Here is a 21185-nt window from a genome sequence, read left to right on the forward strand (position 1 = left end):
GAGTTTTTGATGAAGTTGTCATTGGCAATGATCAAGCCATTCGTTCAAACCGGATTAGGAGCTCCAACACTTAGGCGGAACATAAGAAGCTGCTAACTATCTTAAGACATTAATATGTCGATTCCTTGTTTATGTAGTTTAATAAAAACAAATTATTTTCAATAATTAGAAAAAAAAATATTTTCTTAAACTTATTCAAGGTATTAAAATACATCTAAACATTTTCAATGTTAAACTTTAAATTTAAGCTACGTACTTCTAAAATTAGTATAAATATTGATAAGCAGTGCTTTACTTTCGATTTCTGTATGCACTTGGAACAAAAATGATTAAGAAATGATGAAGTATGGTCTATACTTGTTTTTTTTCGTATTTTGCAAAGAAAAATGCAAAATTAAATTGGGGTTTCAACACCCGAGTGTGTCTACTATGTTAGCTTAAAGTAAGTGTGTCTCTGTAGGGTTATGTACATTTTGATTAGATTGCTTGTTTGTATATGAATGGAAATGAAATTATTATTATAAAAATAGATACCTCAGTCGAATAAATACATTGATTGCATTCTAGAAATCTAGATAAATCGAAAAATCTTTATTAAAATATTTTTTTCCTACAGTTACGTTGAAAAGTGGCCATTGCTGCACTGATTACAGAACGCAAAGAATCACTTTTCCGCTCTAGTGCGGGAAAAATTTTTCTGCACTCCAGATTTGCAACATGGCAACGCAAAATACTTAGTAGGTTATATGGAGCAACAGTGCAGCAAAATCAAAATGAAGTTGGTAACAGTGACTGCTGTGGCTGCTATAGTGAGCAGACGTGCAACGAAGCACAACGCGCTAATTATTATTCATTATATACCAAGGACAACGAGGACTTTAGGATTTTAGGATTAAGGTTTTTATCAATAATAAAATTACACAGAAAAACATTTGATGCATTTCAGGCAATTTTACCCATAATTACCCACTTTTCATATTCAATGGTAACTGTAGGAAAAACTTAATGTGAAATACGTGCGCAAAGTTCCTCTGCTGCACTCAAGAAACCATTCGCCAACTCGCCTACGGCTCGGGCGTAAACGTTTCTTTCGGTGCAGCAAACTGTCACTTTGCGCACTAGTTGCACAAATAACTATTTAATGTTAGATTATGTAAGATGGTGACTTACCGATAGTTCTCTGGGTCCTGGTGGAGTACATTTCTTGGTAGCAGCGTAGCCTGGCCAAATCTCCTCACCTGGGCTCAGCTCATCCCTCATATCACCATTGCGTACTGTTTACAACAAACAAAAATTATATTTAAAGTGCTACAGGATGGATAACAGCCATAATACTTCATATATTCATTTTCACCATCACTTTCACCATCAACTCTATTAAAGAATGTTTTAGAAGTAGTTTTCTAAGTAATATTTTTTTCTTTTCAAACATTAGTTTTAGTATCTTTTTTTTGTTTTGTTTTGATTAAACAGTATACTGTACTTATTGTTGTGTTAAGGAAACATATTTGGGTCATTACCTGTTGTTTCCGATGTGATATTCTACAATAACTTTTGAACGATTTTATCAATCAGCTTCAAAATTTGACTACATATTCTACGAACCTTTTCACAGTTCAAGTTTGTTGGACATTTATTTTATTCGCCAAAAAGTATATTTTTCAATGATTTATCAATTGTGATTATATTATCATGTATTCACAAACAAAGGTACCGTATACAGCTGTGCTGAATAATAAGTTCTATTTTTCCGGCTCTAAATTTTGTAAATTACGTGAAAATGTTTCAATTATCAGTGATTTGAGTGTAATATTTTTGTTTCCTATCCAGTTTCTCAACCTTCAAAATTCTTAGTTTTAGTTGTTTTTGAGTGAAAAAGAACTAAATTTCAGAAAAGTGGAATCATAACCTCATTTCGGACTTTTAAATTATTATCTAAATTTGTGAGAGAAATAGTACAAGGAGTGTCCTTAGTTTTTCTCTCCCATTCAGTGCTTCTTGTAAAAATTATAATAATAAAAAAAATAAATAAATATTATGAATTATGATGCAGAAATCATCAATAGTATAAAACTAGTTGAATATAATTAATCACAAAAGTATCAAATCTGAATTATAAAAATTCATTATTAGATTAATGGAAAATATTTTTCTTGACCAATAAAATATGATTGATTATTATTAACAGGAATGAACAATTAATATTAAATACTGATAATGATATCTACTATAGAGGTCAGTGGTAAGGCAGATGATCGGCAAACCTGTACTACTACACTCTCCAGTGACTATATAACGTGAATCGGCCATGGCTAGTTCCAACTATTCTGCACTCGCTATAAACCTTTCCGCAACGGAGCTAAGAGAAGACTGCCCGCGTACTCAACAGAAGGAAAGAAACATAATGCCCGTCGTACTTTATAATCTCTGTACTCAACTCTAATCAAATAGTGCTGCAATAAAGGATTCAGGCATGAATCAGAGGGCAAGAAAATTTTGTTCAGTAATCACGAAAAGCGAATAAATATAATCTATATTGGAATATGCTTTTACCATAATACAGTACTCAAATCTGGACCATTAGTGTGTAACCGTTGATATGTGATATGATTCATTCGTTGAAGATATATTTTTATCTGAGACTACGGTATAAAAAAACGGGGCTATTACAACACGTATATCATGGGCATTAGCATAGGCTTTTACCAGTGCAGTACTTAAATCTGAACCGTTGATTATGATTCATTCGTTAAAGATATCTTTTTATCTAAGATCATGCTTCAACGTAACAAGGCTATTCTATCACGTACAACATGGACAAATCAGACTCCATAATTTTACGATATCAGTACAGTTCGTATTTATTGCTTTTTCTAGTGGCATATTTTTATTTTTTATTTTTTATTCATTTATTTCATTTTTTACAATATTACAATTCACCAAGTACATATATAATAACCTCTCTAGCTATTTAGCTATTTGAGAGGTATACAGTTAGAAAATTTACAGAAAATAATTATTTTAAAACAATTTGACATTTCCAATGAACACAAAGTCAACAAAAGAAGTTCGAAAACAGTTCAGTACAGATTGTCGGTACACTTTTTTAGCATCCCACTTTGTCACAGTATTCTGATCACAGATATCCATACAGAAGGCATTTGCTGCCAACTTGATTTTCATCGTCTCAGCCACAAATACACACAGGTTACAACCAAGATTTATCTAGTTACTCTTGCTAAAACTCATTTTGATTTTTTCATAATAATAATTATTATAACCTTACTTTCATCAGAGTATAAACATTACAAGAAATAAACTCAACAAAAAACATTTTTTTCCTACTATTTTCAATCTTGAACCCTTAATTGCTCAAATTATACATCGTATTTTTATGTGTTTCACCATGAGTTCAAAACTAGATTAATTGTCGACTGTAGTGAATGGATAATTATACGCAAGGAGCAAAAATAATTTAGTTGGAATTAGATTTTGACACCAACTATATAAAAAGACAGGTAGCTTTTGCTAAAAAAAAAACAAAACAGTGAAAATAGGTACCTGTGAATATGTAAATAAACTAGTGACTCACATGAAACAGGCCCCAGATCGATCAAATTATTTTCAAATGCTCATTCTAATTTATTTATATAATTTCGGAAGGAAAATTTATAAATAGGAGGGAAATTGTCTGGGAGCTCCACATTGTAGAATCAGCCAATTCAACATATGTCTTAAACAGACATTGCAGGCCAAATTATTCTCCAATGTCTGAGCTGATTCATTTTTATCATTCCGGGGGGAAAATCTATAAATGGAGGAAAATAATTTTCAACTTTTCCTCACTAATCCACGCCCTGATATGAACACAATAAGAGGAAATTCATATGAGGAAAACTCGAGACGAAAATGGATAATTAAAGTGAAAAGAGAGAGAAATAGTGAGGAGGCTGTTGATGTGTGTGAGAGAGAGAGTATGTGAGAAAGACGGGGCAGAGACCGCATCGCGCAGTGTGTACAGTTTATAAAAACAACGCTTTCCGTTGCCATAGTTACGTATCAATATGGTCCTGCGTTGAGAGAGAGCGAAAGAGAGAGAGAGTGAGTGTGTGCACGAGAGAAATAGTTTGACGGTGTTAGCGAGGGAGAGAGTATGTGTGAGAGGGAATGACTGACCACAATAGAGTGAGAAAGTATGAGCGCCAAAGAATGTGTGAGAGAAATCGACAGTGGTTGTCTGAGTGAGAGAGAAATATTCGGCGTTCCCTACTCCAGCAACTTTATCGGTTCTCTCTTCTTATCAGCTGAAGAGTCAATCACCCTTCCTTGTCACACTCCGTCGTGGAGGACAGACAATACCTACGTTCTGAGTTCAGTTTCACCGAACTGCCTTTACATTCAACGAGTTCAATAACAACTTCAAAATTTTGTCGTTCCAAATTAATTAAGCCTCTAGAAACAATGGATAAATCCTGAAATCTCGTGGTCGGATGACAATATAGCTTTTCATTCACTGACATGAGCATGATACATGAATAAACAGTATCAATAGAATAAGAGTGAAGTGAAACACGTGTTTTGAATTCTGTTTATCTGAATTTAAACTTTTAGGATTCTGTCTGTCTGTATTAAAACTTTTCGCAAATGAAAATTGAGTTTGAAACCATATTATGGTGGTTAATATTATTCCATAACACCATAAATAGAAACCGCAATTCAATTCAGAAATTAAACAATTCTTATTTGTCTTACAAAAATGACAAATCATATATCAATCTATACTCAAAATCAATACAATATGTAGTAAATGACATCGCTTTCTCATAATTTGAAAGATATTCTGTTTCAATTTGGATAATGTGTGTAAATCTCTTGCATCAACCAATCAACTCTGATACTCTCTAGTTCAACTCAGTTAATTTTGAGAGAAATACGTTCCTTATTCTGATCATCATTTTCTTGTTATTCGTGAAATCATGTATGAAATTATTCTACTCTCGGAGAGGCATCGTGCTTTGGACAAATCTACTCGTTTTTCAATTTATACAAGCATCTAGGTTATGCGACATATTGCTGAGTTGATTTGTTTACCTAAAGTATGTGAATTGAGTACAAGAGATGTCGAGAATGAAAAATTGTAATAATTCCACAGGACAAAGCTATGAGAAGCCAAGGCATGAGAAAGTTGGGAATATGAAATTTGATGCCTGAATATACTTCGTTGATTTGAAATGTCAACTTGTGCTGTATTAAACGTGCCATTTAATAAGAACGTGCCTTGAAACGTACGACCGAAATGAAAAACAATTGGGAAAAGTATTATGATGAAGAAAGGCTATATAATAAAATCATTTTTGCTACACGCAGTTTGTTCTGCAACCGCTTTGGAAAGAATGTTTAATTCTGTGAAGATTCCACCTGTTGACTGGTACATTGAACTTACTGAACTCTTTATTCGAATCAGATTAAATCCTGGCGTCTTGAGTTCAAAGAGTCTCATGTAATAATTGATTTGCAGTTCATTTTGAATACTTGTTCATGCTTGCTCTAATGTGGAATCACACCTGCAATTAATCAGTATTCATGAGAAATTAACTAGTAGTTCTGTGAACAGTAGACCTCACGCAGTATTCTCACCCACAAGTACCTATGGAAAAACAGCAATAGACTGGCTTCTCCACACATCTGTGTAATCACTTGTCAGCTGATTTATGATGAATAATTCTATAGTCTGATTTTTACTCTAATATTGGCGTATGAAGGAGGCTCCTTTTTCCTTTTATATTATCCTTGGAATGCAAAATTTCCAAAAACCTTGTATATACGTCGACGCGCAATTAAAAAAGGAACATACCTGTCAAATTTCATGAAAATCTATTACCGCGTTTCGCCGTAAATGCGCAACATTTAAACATTTAAAAATTAAGAGAAATGCCAAACCGTCGACTTGAATCTTAGATCTCACTTCGCTCGGTCAATGAGTTTACACTTGAAGCAACCAATAAATTATTTGTGGCTCCATGTGACAAAACTTGATGGATTAAAATAATAAAGTCGAAGTCATTTTCTATAACTGTAGATCCCAGTAATTGAGAAAAATAGGATTGAACCGGCCATTACTATTTCTGTGTGATTAAGATATTTTCCAAAACTCCATTTTCTACTCTCCAATATATTGATGATCTATCTTTTGAATTTCAATGATTGTAGGTTTAAAAACATTCGTTCAATGGTAGGCTAACTTCTCCTGGAGTGATAACACTGAAAGAATGTCATGGAAAAATTAGAAGAATTGAAAACTTCTTGTATATTATTCATATAAAATTACTGGGTGCCGGTTGCACAAAAGCTGGTTAAATTTTAACCGTGATTAATTCCACGAGTACTAATCAGAGAAGCCGTCTTTTCAAAATTCTCTGATTGGTTCTCGTGGTATTAATCACGGTTAAAATTTAACCGGCTTTTGTGCAACCGAGCCTGAAAGTTTCTTAAACTCACCTGAGTACGATTCTTCATCATGATCATGCGGATCGGGACTTGTAGCTCGGCATTCCTGAAAAAAATTGACGAATTAATATCAAACTCAGAATATTTTGCATGAAACAAGTAGAACAAGTCATGAGACTAGATGTACTGAACAATGAACTAACTGTTTATTATGGTATTATAAAACACTTGTTGACGTGGGCTACTTTTAAATTAATAAAACAAAATAAATCTTATAGCACCCTGTATTTTTTTAAAAAACTTTAAAATAGTTGAACAACTAGTTGATCAAGATGGTGTAATATATCACCGAAACTAGTTGTTCAACTATTTAAAAAAAATAAAGGGTGCTATAAGATTTATTTTGTTTTATTAATTTATGGTATTATAGTATACACGTATTCAAGTTTATATTACAGACGTGTATAGTATTTATGTGTATTATATCTCTATTCTATTTAAATATGCCACTGCATCTGGCGTAGCTATATGTATATAACTTTTAAAAACTTGTTTCTCATTTGTGTTTCAGCTTTTTTAAAACTTGTGACTAAGATGACTTCATTGTTTACATGTGTGACTTGTGTGAGATAACATAAAGATTTGTGTCGTAGCAGCATACGCTAAATAATACATGTGTATTATAAAGATGACACGATACCAATTTACTAAGAAACCATGAGTTCATGATCTGTAATATATTATAACATATCATCAATAGTCAAGTTCTTATAAAGAAAAAGAAAAAGAATTATAATTTATGTGTTGTTCTGAAGATGATACTGTGGTAGATATCCATATTGAATGGAAACGACTAGATCTTGGCAAACCCACTGATTCATTGAAACAGATTGATATTCTAGTTGAAATTGTTAAACAATTATCAATCTCTAGTAAACTGAAGGTAAAACATCGAGCAGCAGAACATATAGAATGGGTGAAGCCCTACGATTGGCCATTAACTGTTGACCAATGAAGATTGAGCTCTACCGTCATTGGTCGAGACAAGTGACACGCCAGGTATTCCAAATATGGTAATGAAAGCCGTTAAACAACAACTGAAGAAAAGAAACTAATGAAGAGAAACTTATAAACTAACAAAACCAAATGGATAATAGGAGACAAAACAGAAATAAATCATTTTGTATTTAAAGTTCATGAATTTATCTACATTGTTTGTTCTTTTAATGGATTTCTTGACCATAATTTGGAATACCTTGGCGTGTCTTGATCAATGACAAAACTGCTCCAACTTCATTGGTCAACAGCCGATGACCAATAGCAGAGCTTCTCCTTACTATAGTGAGGTCCACGTTATAAAGGCAGGTTTGATTAGCAATGGTATTGCTATCCTTGTCTATCATTCAACAAAGCAAATAGCCCTATCTCTTTCTCGCTTTACTCTGTTGCCAGGTCGTCTTTTTAACAATGTAGGATTAATAATTAATTAACAAGATATTTAATTTTAATTATGAAGAATAAAATTTATTGCTTAATAAAATATGATCAATTATTTTAAACGAGAATGAACAGTTAATATTGCATCAATAAAGCTGTATCAGCTACCGTCTATAGAGGGCATTGACAAGACAGTGGATCGGCAACGTTGATCTCCTATCTTTCTCCACTGCCATTATGAAGTGGACCTTACTATATATATTCTGCTACTCAATGCTTTTAGTTAAATAGAGATTGGTAATTGTCTAGCAACCGAAACTAATATTTCAATATGTTTCAATAAATCAGTTGTTTTTATAATATCTAATAGTTTTCATTCGTGATTAATGTTTGAAAGACAAACTTGAGACAACGTTTGAAAACTATACTATTATGCATGATGATTAATTTTGAAGAGATCAACGGAATTTATAATTTATGACAATCTTGTTAGAAAATTTGTTTGGATGACACCAAACTGGTAAGTGCGAATTTCCATCATGTCGATAATTTTTATTTTAAACACAGATGAGATAATTAAATGATAGATTTACATCATTATGCTAATACATTCATAGTTTAATCGCAGCATACTGAATTCATATACTGTTCAGTTTGAGTACAACTATACTACATTAATGACATTTTGAAGTTAATTTCTACTGTACATTATAATATAGTGTCGAATAAACCTTATAGAAGTAGTATCATTAAATTGTTAGTTATAGGTATCTGATAGGATATTTTGCATTTTGTTGTATTGCTGATGTAAACAATAAAACTTGAAATATTATAGAGTACTACTACTAATACTATTGGTATATACTACTACTAATAAGGGAAAGAAATGGCTTATAGACACGTATGAGATAGAAAAATTATGTTTGACGCATCATCACGTCTAAACTACTGGACTGATTAACTTGAAATTTTGCATATAGATTCTTAAAAACCCAAGTATGGTTATAATCTTATTTCAAACTCTTCAAGATTCCACTCGGTCAAGTTTTCAGTTTGTCAAGGTTTAAAATATGCGGAGCTAAAAATATATGTTTTGCGTTTGACGCATCATCTTGTCTGAACTACTGGTCTCATTAACTTGAAATTTTGCAAATAGATTCTTAATCAAACAAGAATGAAATAGCCTATTTCAAACTCTTCAACATTCTAAGAGCTTCCTTCCTAGTTACCAAGTAGATTTCAAGTTACCTGCTAGTGATAAATACATACACAAATCACAGTATAGCTCAATTACTCACAGTTGTACAATAATGATTGTACTCAATATGATTGATCCATTATCTATAGAAAAGGAGCCCAGTATTCGTGACATTTGATTAGCCAAAAGCCTACCATAATGAAGGTTGTTAGCCATAGACACAATGATAACTACAGTTGCGAAGGTTTGCAGACAAAAAATGTGATTTTTGTCTGTTGATTTGTCACTTTTCGCATGGCATCATTAGTCTATTCAACATGAGTCGGTTGGTGGGCTTTGAACTTGGTTGAACCTTGGGGTAGGAATATCATCATTTGCAGTATACCCATGCGACCGCCCATCCCTTATACAACAACATTATCTCAAATTACGTATTTATCTCATGTCTGAATTTCCATCAATTGGGCAGTCAACAATTTTCCTCTTGTTTACCTAGTTTAGAAAGAGAAATAGCGTGAGAGAAATATTAACAGAGAAGGAGAGATTGATTGGAGTGATTGTGAGACCGAAGGGATTTGGGCGTATTTGTGACAGAGGTAGTGAGTATGTGTGTGTGTGTATATGTTGATGAGCAAAAGAGAGAGTGAGAGTATATGTGTGAGAGGGAGATTGTGAGGGGGAGAATGTGAGGAGGAAATAATCAGATAGTTCGTGTTGTTTTGTGAGTAAGAAAGAGAGAGTGAGTGAGTGGTAGATGGAGAGGGATAGACTGTACGTATTTGTGAGAATAGATTAGATTGGAGAGAGAGAGAGAGAGTGAGAGATTGGATTAGATAATGCTGAGAAAGAGAGTGTAAGTGACTAGAAGACAGACAAAGAGTGAGTTTATGATATTGAGTGAGGTCTAATATATGAGGGAAAGAGGAGGAGAGAGAGAAGAGACACGGAACGTGTGTGTTTGTGTGTAGTTATCAACAAAGAAAGTGAACTTTGTGCATGGAAGCGCCATTTTGATAAACAAAGAGAGAAATATGTCGATAAATATGTTAGCCTCTCCATCCCTGTCATGCACAGGGAGCCGAACCTTTGGAGCAGAGGGAAAGACAGTGCTGAGGCGCTCTCCAAGGGTCAAAGGGTGGGTTTTTTTAGTAGCTTGAGGGGGTTGAAGGGTAGAGTGAGCTTTGGGTTGGGCTTGTGGCGTGTCAAAGGAAAGGATGTATCGCTCTCTCTCCTAACACTGTCTCGCTCTCACCTAAATACTGAGGAGGCTTACTCCTACTCTCTCTGCTTCTCTATACCTTAAATACACGAAATGGATTAAATACTAAATGCTGGAAAATTTCAAATATGACAATAATATTATACGATATTTGAAATTTTAAAAAAAATTGTAAACATATATGTGATGAATGAATACAATTCAATTTCATTTGAATGTTCGGCCCGGTTGCACAACAGCCGGTTAAATTTTAACCGTGTATAATTTCACGAGAACCAATCAGAGAAGGTGTTTTTAAAAGACGGCTTCTCTGACTGGTTCCCGTGGAATTAATCACGGTTAAAATTTAACCGGCTGTTGTGCAACCGGCACTTAGTCTTGCTAAACTTTAAGGATGAGTAAACAGATTCAGAGGGTATTGGTATAATGTTATTCTCCAAAACCTCGCATATCTATTAGGAAGAACTTGAAAAAAAACTATTAAAACCCTGAACATTCATTGGAAAACATGTTAAATTGATAAACCAATATCAAATATTGATGTTCCATTTCAAAAATAGGATAATGGGTCATCTATCTTTTGTCTTGGGACAGATCAGATATCCAGGGGCCCGGTCATACAGAGAGAGACAATACGATCCTATAGGTATTGTATCCTATAAATGAGTATTATCAGCTGATGCTATGCATATTATATCAGTATTTCACTAAATAGAAACACAAATCTCAGTACCCTTTGAATTATTTAAACTAAATATTAATAATTTAATATAATTAAATTGATAATTTCATTTTAATTCAAAATACCCTTTTTGAATTATTTTATCACAACATGTTTCTGACATTCATGCCATTTTTAAGTCAGTATTTCACTGTTTCTGTACAAATACAGAAAATGATTTAGCATCAGCTAATGAAGAGCGAAATGTGCGTGTTCGTGGCGTATACGTCTGTACACACCTCAACATATCAATATCATCCTAATGAATTCTGATCGCAGCTGTATGGTCGGGTCCTAACAGTAACGAGTCCTAATCTGTAGGTAATCTTACAAAAACTGCAGCTGACGGACCGAACGCATATTTGAAGTTTGAAACTATCAAATTTGTGGCAGTATGTGATGTGAAGATATGACATGTGATGTACTTTTCACATGCGAGAATATTTATAAAAGGAGATCAAAATGCAGAGAGTCTTGTACACAGCTGTTGAGTATTGGTAATGGAAAGGTCCCGTTGCTCGAACCACTAATTTTTGTAAGTTGGCGAATTTACTGTATTCTCAGAAATGGAAAAACTATACATTAATCATAACTTGATTATGATTTATAATGACGACTAAAATAAGGATATTGGAAATATATAAATACGACTTCCCTCAAATTCATTGCGGAAGAGATTCTCTTCTAAATTGTGAATAAAAAATATTAATGACAACCTCTTATTAATTGGCAATTTAACCAATCATAGTTTTGTCAACTCTAGAACTGAAAAAGTGCATTGACTATCTGCCGAGTCCGCTTCGTCTGCAAGATTTATTACGAAATATTTTTTAAATTATTTCATGGAAATATTATTGATTCGATCAATCTACTCCAAGTCTTGAGATACCTTCAAGTAATATATCTGATGTCCAAGAGATTCTAAACTTGCAAAAGGTTGTGAATAAAGCTAGTCCCATACATACAACAAAAATTAACCACATTAGATATTACAAGCATTCAATGATGCTATAGGAATGAGAATAATCATGACTCTCATTCTGCCTTTGAATAAATACAAAAAATATACACACATTTTTTTCATTCCAGACAATTAAATGTGCCTTCAATGTTTTTATTGTATAAAATTTGTCGTTTCAGAATTATACAAGCAGAAAATTTCAAATGTATTAAATTTGGTTATAATCAATATTCCGTTAATTGACAACCAATTGATTTTTTTCCAAGTAGGGTTCTAGGAATCCTTTTCATTTCTGACCAATTATATGAGCCTACAAATTTTTATAGTAGAAAATGTATAAAATTTGTCGTTTTGGAACCATACAAGCAGAAAATTACAAATGGATTAAATTTGGATTGAATCGATAATTCGTTAATTGACAGCCAAATAATTTTTTTCTAAGTAGGTTTAGAGAGAATCTATTTCATTTGAAAGCATGTGCCTACAAATTTTTACAGTAGAAAATGTATAAAATTTGTCGTTTTGGAACTATAAAAGTAGAAAATTTCGAATGGTGGATTAAATTGATAATTCGTTGATTGACAGCCAATTGAATTGACAGTTTGTAGAGAATCAATTTCATTTTAGACTATGTGCCTACAAATTTTTATAGTAGAAAATGTATAAAAATTTCGTTTTGGAACCATACAAGCTGAAAATTACAATTGGATTAAATTTTGATTTCATCGATAATTCGTTAATTGACATCCAAATTAATTATTTCCAAGTAGGTTTGTAGAAAATCCATTTCATTTCAGACCAATTATATGTGCCTACAAATTTTTATAATTATTAGAAAGTGTATAAAATTTGTCGTTTTGGAACTATACAAGTAGAACATTTCAAATTGTGGATTAAAATTTCTTCTAAGTAGGTTTTTAGGGAATTCATTTCATTTCAGACCATGTGCCTACAAATTTTTGTAGTAGAAAATGTATAAAATTTGTCGTTTTGGAACCATACAAGCAGAAAATTGCAAATGGATTTAATTTGGATTGAATCGATAATTCGTTAATTGACAGCGAATTTAATTTTTTCGAAGTAGGTTTCTAGAGAATCCAATAATATGCGTTTAGAGGAACTCTTCAAGCCTTGCAGGTGTGTAGGTGAAGAGTGTGTGTGTTAGTGTAAGTGAAGCGGTAGCGGCAGGTGGCGCGACATTGACGAAAGAGTGAGAGGAGAGAGAAAGAGAGAGAAATACGAGTGAGAAAGAGTATCATGACCAGGGTGCAAGACAGGAGGGATACGACCAGGACGATATGTTTTCTTTACGGTTGAGGAAAAGAGACAGAGACAGAAAAAGTCACTCACACACAAGTGCATGCCACGATGGAAGCTGCGCTGCTGCAATAAAAGAAGAGGACCTTACTTTGTAAGAACCTGACGTCCTTGTCCCCTCCAAATGCCAACCCGGTTGTGCAACGATGACACTGGATCTCCTTAACTAGTGCCAGTGTGAGTGCTAGTGCCTAGCCTGGCCTATAGCCATTTCAATTTGGCTTTCAAAACTACCGCTGTCCTTACGAAAAAATATCCACCGCTAGGACATCCATAGAGTAGGACAGAATAAGCTAGAGTAGTCAGTAGATTACAGTATAGTGATATAGAGGAGACTAGAGACCAGAGTATACTACAGTGGAAACGAGTTGAATGTGAATATCTATAGCCAAGACAGACTTATAATATCTATAAAATCACTTTGTTATAGTTCAGACACTGTTTTACTTGTAAATATTTGAAAAACACTTACTTTTGTTGGAGTATAGTATTGAGGAATGCATTTCACTCCTGAAGAGGAGCTTCATCAGCCTGAGCCTCAGGCTCGAAGAAAAAATTTCTGATACTCAGGCTGGAAGAAAAAATCTTCTGAGCCTCAGACTCAAAGAAAAAATCTTCTGAGCCTCAGGCTCAAAGAAAAAATCTTCTGAGCCTCAGGCTCAAAGAGAAAATCTTCTGAGCCTCAGGCTCAAAGAAAAATCTCCTGAGCCTCAGGCTCGAAGAAAAAATCATCTCAGGCTCAAAGAAAAAATCTTCTGAGCCTCAGGCTCAAAGAAAAAATCTTCTGAGCCTCAGGCTCAAAGAAAAAGTCTTCTGAGCCTCAGGCTCGAAGAAAAAATCATCTCAGGCTCAAAGAAAAAATCTTATAAGCCTCAGGCTCAAAGAAAAAATCTTCTGAGCCTCAGGCTCAAAGAAAAAATCTTCTGAGCCTCAGGCTCAAAGAAAAAATTCTACATGAGGCTCAGGCTGATGAAGCTCCTCTTCATGAGTGAAATGCATTCCTCAATACTCCAAGAAAAGTAAGTGTTTTTTTAAATATTTACAAGTAACAAGTTTTTTTAAATATTTACAAGTAACACAGTGTCAGAACTATAACAAAGTGATTATATAGTGTTTCGTCATGGAAAGCAACATCAATCTATAAAATGATAAAGAATGAGATAGAATTGCTTAGGATGGAGTTAAGAAAATAATAGTAGGATAGTCAGTAGATTACAGTACAGTAGTGTAGAGGAGACTAGAGACTGGAGAAGAGTATAGGCTACTACAGTGGAGACGAGTCAGGATATCCTTGGAATAGGATAGATATAGAATAAAATAGGATTGGTTAGGATAGAGTTAGAGTTGAGAAAATTATACAGAATAAGCTAGAAATTGATTGGGATGGAATCAGTGGCGTAACGTTCCCAAACCGGGCTCCCCCCAAAAAAATTTGGTTGGGATAGAGTTAGAGTCGATAAAATTATACAGAATAAGCAAGAAATTGATTGGGATGTAGTCAGTGGCGTAACGTTTCCAAACCGGGCCCCCCAAAAAAAATTCGGACCCCTCTTCTAAAATCGTACCACATTCTCCAGCTACCTACTCCCTTAATCCCAAGCATTAAACTCTAATGTGAACGTATATCTTTCATAAGTGAATTACATAGCTTAGTTGAAAAAATACAACTTGTTCTCGATTGAATTCTATAATTCAAATCAAGAATTATGTTTTAAGCTACAAATATAGAATATAACCTTTAGAGCTAGAACTAGAGTTAGTAAGTAGTATCTAGTCTTAAGATTCATGAATTATCAAAATAATAAAGATACTAATTTATAAAAACCTTTGAAAGAATAAGACTTTGATACGGTCAATACCACTTTTATTTATTCGAAAATTAATTCATAATTCAGTACCAGGTTTCATGGTAAAACCTACCACATCTTCAAGATGCAACTCAACTTAGTTCAGCTGAAGATGTGGTAGGTACCAATTTTCGAATAAATAAAAGTGGTATTGACAATATCAAAGTCTTATTCTTTAATTATGGAGAAATACCACAACATCTCATACCATACTATCAAATTATTAAAAACCTTTGATTTGATGTCTCCTACAAGCTACAAGCCTCCAAGTTCTGCAATCACTGCTTTCTGGGTACAGTAACACGATTCGAGAGGAACTGAACCACTGAATGCGAATGGGAATTGCAAATGAAATAATGAATTGAGTAAGCTATTATATAGTATTCATATTTACGGCGCCCCTGCCACACTATATGGTATATATGTTCAGGAATTCAATGGGAAAATATGTCTTTCCTCCAATGCTTACTTAAAGATAGTAAATAAAGATAACGATCTACTTTAGAACCATTCTGACAATCTTTGTTTGAATCACAGAGAAAAGAAGAGTAAATCTTATCTATAAGTGGTTTGAATAGTCTCAGTCTGGATTGTCTCACCGGATGTATAAATTTTAATGATTTGTAAACAAACAACATTCCTAATTTTTCAATAAGCTCACTCACTACCTTTGAATCTCTGTCAATGGAACTATAATTATTATTACGAGTAAATTTGAACAATGATTGTTTTTCTTTCTTGCCTTATTCATTATTTTCTACTTGTATTCTCTTGATATTGATTTATAACCAGACTGATAACATTGTTCTATTGCATATTTCTTCTTACACAATGAATGAAACCTGTCATTCTCCACAATAAAACTTTTGCTTTTTTATCAAAAGTTACTTCCATGATTATTTTTTTTTTAAGTATGCAATATATAATTATCATTTCGGGCCCTAGCCCGGGCCCCCTAGACCGGATAATTTTATTTTTTCAGAAAACCTATATTAGCCTACATATTATCCGGGCCCTAGCGCGGGCCCCCCGCGCCATGGGGCAGCGGGGGTGTACGTTACGCCACTGGTTGGAGTTGAGAGCATAATAGAGCAGTCACTAGATTACAGTATAGAGCAGACTAGAGACAAGAAAATACTACAATGGAGACAGTTGAATATCTACCGACACCCTTGGAATAGGATACATGATATGGAATAAGATATGATTTGTTAGGATAAAGTGAGAAAAGAATAGTTGGATAGTTAGTAGAGTGCAGGATAGTTGTGTAGATGAGATTAGAAACGAGTAGAGTATACTACAGTGGAAACTTGTTGAATATGTACCGTCAGGACACCCTTGGAATAGGGTAGATCTAGAATAAAATAGGATTGGTTAGGATCGAGTTGAGGAAATAATAGTACGGTAGTCAGTAGATTACATACAGTGCAGTAGTGTAAAGGAGACTACAGTGGAATATTCTACAATGTACTGTTTATTACTACTGTTGAATATCTACTTCCAGGACATCTATAAAATGGATAGGATATGTATGAGTAAATTATAGTGGGGAAGATTACAGTTTACTAACATTTTCCCTCAAATATTACCCATAATTATTTATAATAGACATAATAATTCTGTGGGTAGATGACACAAGTTGATAAGTCACATTCTTGACCATATTGAGTTATGCATAAATTATGGTTGTGTTCAGAAAAATTAGATCTATAAGATGGTATAACTAAATATGTTGTATCTCTGTAAATAGCTGAGATATAGGCCTTGCTCAAGCTTGATAGAGCATTTTCTTCCAATCCCTAAGTTGACAAATATTGATAAGTACATATATCTCAACACTCTTCTACCAGTCTGTATTATAATCCAATTATCAAAAGATGGCAAAATTTGATAAGTGTATGTACTGGTAGACTATTATAAAATCTGAAAATTGATAACCTACATTGAGAACTACATTACCCATACAACTTTGCAAACAGTTCAAGTTTGATTAATACTTGTAAATAATATCAATTAATTGTTAAAAATATATTCAAATTTCTAAATAATCGATTTTTAAGATATTTCCTATACTGTTACATTGTGATTTGAAACATATGGCAGATGGCAAAACATTATATATCTTACATCACTTGCAAAAATTCTCAATAGTTAATTTAAATAATAATGTTTTATTCCTTGATATTTCATATTTAAATAGTCAAAGATCAGCTGATTACATTGGTGTAAAATGGGTAAGAGAAATAAGATAGATAATTTTTGCAGCTATGCCAAACTTTCAAATTGCTCTCCTGAAAATTTTACAAATCATGACTTATCAGCTTGTGTCATCTACCCACAGAATTATTCTAGCAGTAATGTTACTTTCTTTTGAATAAACTATAAATATATAGCTACATTTAGCATCAACTTACTAATGCAATAAGTAAGTTCCCTTATATTGTTTTTCGTTTTCTTTGTTTATAATGTTTTTTGGAAATAAAGACTATAGAATTATCCACTGATATTACTACTCTGTCTTGCCACTGCCAATAACATTATTTATTTATTCTGCGAATAGATCGAATATTGTATGCACCATCATTTATTGAAGTTCATTTCATGTGAACCTGATTCATTATAATATAGAATTACAAAAATGTTTACACAATTGGAACATGTATCTTCGAAGAACTGTTGAATATTGACCAGGCACAGTCGATATTTCAGAGAGAACTCACAGATTTCTAGAAGCCACAATGTTTTTGTTTTGTTTTTAAATGCTGGGCGAACGTGTTTTGTTTTCATTTGTAGAACTTGTTACATTGGAAAATATAAAGTATAGTACTCTCTCTATAACGATATTAATATGGAGAAAATTTTTAAAGGTAGATATTGTGCTACTTGGTCTGCCTGACATCATCAAAATATACAATATTATATTATTCTCGATAAGTGTGAAATGTAGTCTATATTCAGGCTTCTGAAATCAACCTGAACAGTTTGAGCAATGATCCTGAATACCTTTAACTTTATTGCGTTTAAATAAAAGCATTAAAAATTGGAGGCCGTTAAAAAAACTGTTATTTTTGTGAACAGTGTTCGATAATTTGGTGTTTTCCGAGCTTATCGAGTGATGCCATTCCATAGTTATATTTATAAATATATAAATGATTAATATAATATTAATATATAAATATAATATAATATAATTTATATAAATAATTAATATAATGTTAATATATACAATGGCATTGTCGCAAATTGAGACGCTGACATGACATGACGTGACGTGAGTCTGCTGGATGAGTTATTATATAATTATGATCATATAATGGCCACGCGTGTTAGCGTTGTCTCAATGTGATAATTATAATAAGATCGTATGATATTAACTTGCGAAGCAGACTCACGTCGACTCATGTTTCAATTTGCGACAAGATTAACATAAAATCCAAGAGATGTGAATTACATATCTCATCTATGATATTATTAATTGAGATCTCTCAGTCGTAATATTTGTAGTATCAATTTTAATATTAGACCGAGCGAAGTGAGGTCTAAGATTCAAGTCGACGGTTTGGCATTTCTCTTAATTTTTAAATTTTCAAATGTTGCGCATTTACGGCGAAACGCGGGGATAGATTTTCATGAAATTTGACAGGTATATTGCTTTTTTAATTGCGCGTCGACGTATATACAAGGTTTTTGGAAATTTTGCATTTCAAGGATAATATAAAAGGAAAAAGGAACCTCCTTCATACGCCAATAGAGTAAAAATCAGACTATAGAATTATTCATCATAAATCAGCTGACAAGTGATTACACAGATGTGTGGAGAAGCCAGTCTATTACTGTATTTCCATAAGGTCTATAGTTTCAATCAGGTACTTGTGGATGAGAATACTGCGTGAGGTCTACTGTTCACAGAACTACTAGTTAGTTTTTTAGTATTTGGTATTTCTACCGGTTGTAGTAGCTCTTTCAAGTAAAAGTCTTATTGAAAATGTACCATGCTATGTAAATAAGTCTAATACGAATTCAATAAACTGAGCTTCTTCCACTTAATTATTGATTTTGAAACAAATGAATTCGAAACACATAACTGAGATGTATTAAAAAATTAAATTTTTTCAACAATTTTTATCCACAACCATCAAACTTCCCACACTCTACTATTGCAATGATATGATTCAGATTTCTAGAAGTTTCATCTTACTTGATATTATTATAAAGAAGTTCTACTTGATAAGACAAGAAGTCCCCTACTCACAGATGAATGAATAGTCCAGCAGGTGGATTTCAAAAAAGTTTTATATTGTAATTCATAATCGTTCATCATGTTTTTTTCAAATAAATTCGTTTTGAATTGAATTCTAGATTAATTCTCGAAATATTAATGTGATCATTTAATTTCTAAAGGTGGATACAGACTTATGCGCCAAGAACACGCGCATTTCGCTTCTCATAAGCTGATACTATGTTTATTAAATCTCCATCATATCGTTTCTGTACATATATATAATAAGCATAGAATCAGCTGATGAGAAGTGAAATGTGCGTATTCGTGGCTGTACAACTGCATATATAATAAGCATAGAATCAGCTGATGTGAAGTGGAATGTGTGTGTTCGTGGCGCATAAGTGTGAACGCACTACAAGACTAGTCCACAAACTACAATTTTTTAAACAATGAGTTAAACCAAGCTTTAAGAATAGACCCATTTGTAATTGTAATTTTCTATGCTTTCATAAAAAGGAATAAATTTCATTATTTCATTTCGTTTTGTGTTTGTTCATGCTCAGAATTGTTGTAATAATGGAATTCAAGTTTCATTACGAAGAGTTTTTAGGAACTAAATCAAATCTAATTTATTTTCCATTTTCAAGACAAAAATACAATTGAATAATAACATACTATTATGCAATATTGTATACTGCATACAATATAATGTAAAATATTACTATAATACAATAAAGGAAAATACAATACAGGAAAAAAACCTGCTAAGGCATAAGCCTGAGCGCAGGTAAGTTGCAAATGAACTTATCTAGTGCATCTTAATAATAGGAATATTTTATTATTTGTAATTATGATAAAGCTCAATGAAGATAATGGAAAAGAATGCTCAAAAAAGAGAAATATTGAGATGGAATGACCAAAAACAGAGAAAAAACAAAAAGGAATGAAATGAAAAAAAACGACGACAATGCATTGATGAAAAAATTATTATTGATTGACAATGGAGAATATGATAAATATAATAATTTACTGAGGGTAACGTGCCATGCATAACGGAAATGTGAAGGAAGGGAATATGGATTCGGAGACAATGTAATTCAATGTAACTACAGGTATTTTTTCGATACAACATCATTATTAAACAAACGTTTTTAATGATACTCTACCTCGAGATACGAACTTTAACCCTAAAACGTTCCTCTGATTGTAAATAACGTAGTGCATGTATTGAAAGGTTATACTATTAAGTGGTTAAGGTCGAAGATGCAATCGAATTATCAAATAGAAATAGTCATGAAAGAGATAAGTCGCCAAACAATGGTCTCACAGACTAGAGTTATTATAAAAAACACAGAGCGGACCAAATCCCACATCGCATTAAGAATGAATGTCTTATCAAGGTTCTAGTATTGACGTCGAGTAAACATAATACTGGCAACAAAAACATTGTCAAATACTTGTTACACAGTATACGGTCGATAAAATTGTGCTATGAGTTCAAATGATTTTACAAACAATATCTTTGCTTCAAAATATAAGAGTTCACCTAACTCGTTCTTGAAAAATCTGGAAACACGAATTGAGTATGCGAAAACATTGAAAAACATTGTCGTTCGGCCCGATTTCTAGAACACTTAGTGCCGGTTGCACAACAGCCGGTTAAATTTTAACCGTGATTAGTTCCACGAGAACCAATCAGAGAAGCCGTCTTATCAAGAAGGCCTCCTCTGATTGGTTCTCGTGAAATTAATCACGGTTAAAAATTAACCGGCTGTTGTGCAACCGGCACCTAATAAATCTAATGGATCATTAATCA

The 21185-nt window shown here is 33.0% G+C and overlaps 1 protein-coding gene across 5 annotated transcripts in view; it reads right to left on the minus strand.

The window, feature by feature from the left end:
• LOC111064548 (nucleolar protein 4) overlaps positions 1 to 21185 on the minus strand; it is a 109052-nt gene that overhangs the window by 26320 nt on the left and 61547 nt on the right. For all 5 annotated transcript variants that reach the window (XM_022352295.2, XM_039442327.1, XM_039442326.1 and 2 more), the window contains 2 exons: positions 6499 to 6553; positions 1171 to 1274 (listed from right to left, as the gene is read on the minus strand). In XM_022352295.2, coding sequence (XP_022207987.2) covers positions 1171 to 1274; positions 6499 to 6553 — 159 coding nt within the window. The remainder of the gene's footprint in view (positions 1 to 1170; positions 1275 to 6498; positions 6554 to 21185) is intronic.

Source organism: Nilaparvata lugens, chromosome X (assembly GCF_014356525.2).
Source record: "Nilaparvata lugens isolate BPH chromosome X, ASM1435652v1, whole genome shotgun sequence".
In the NCBI taxonomy this organism is placed as follows: domain Eukaryota; kingdom Metazoa; phylum Arthropoda; class Insecta; order Hemiptera; family Delphacidae; genus Nilaparvata; species Nilaparvata lugens.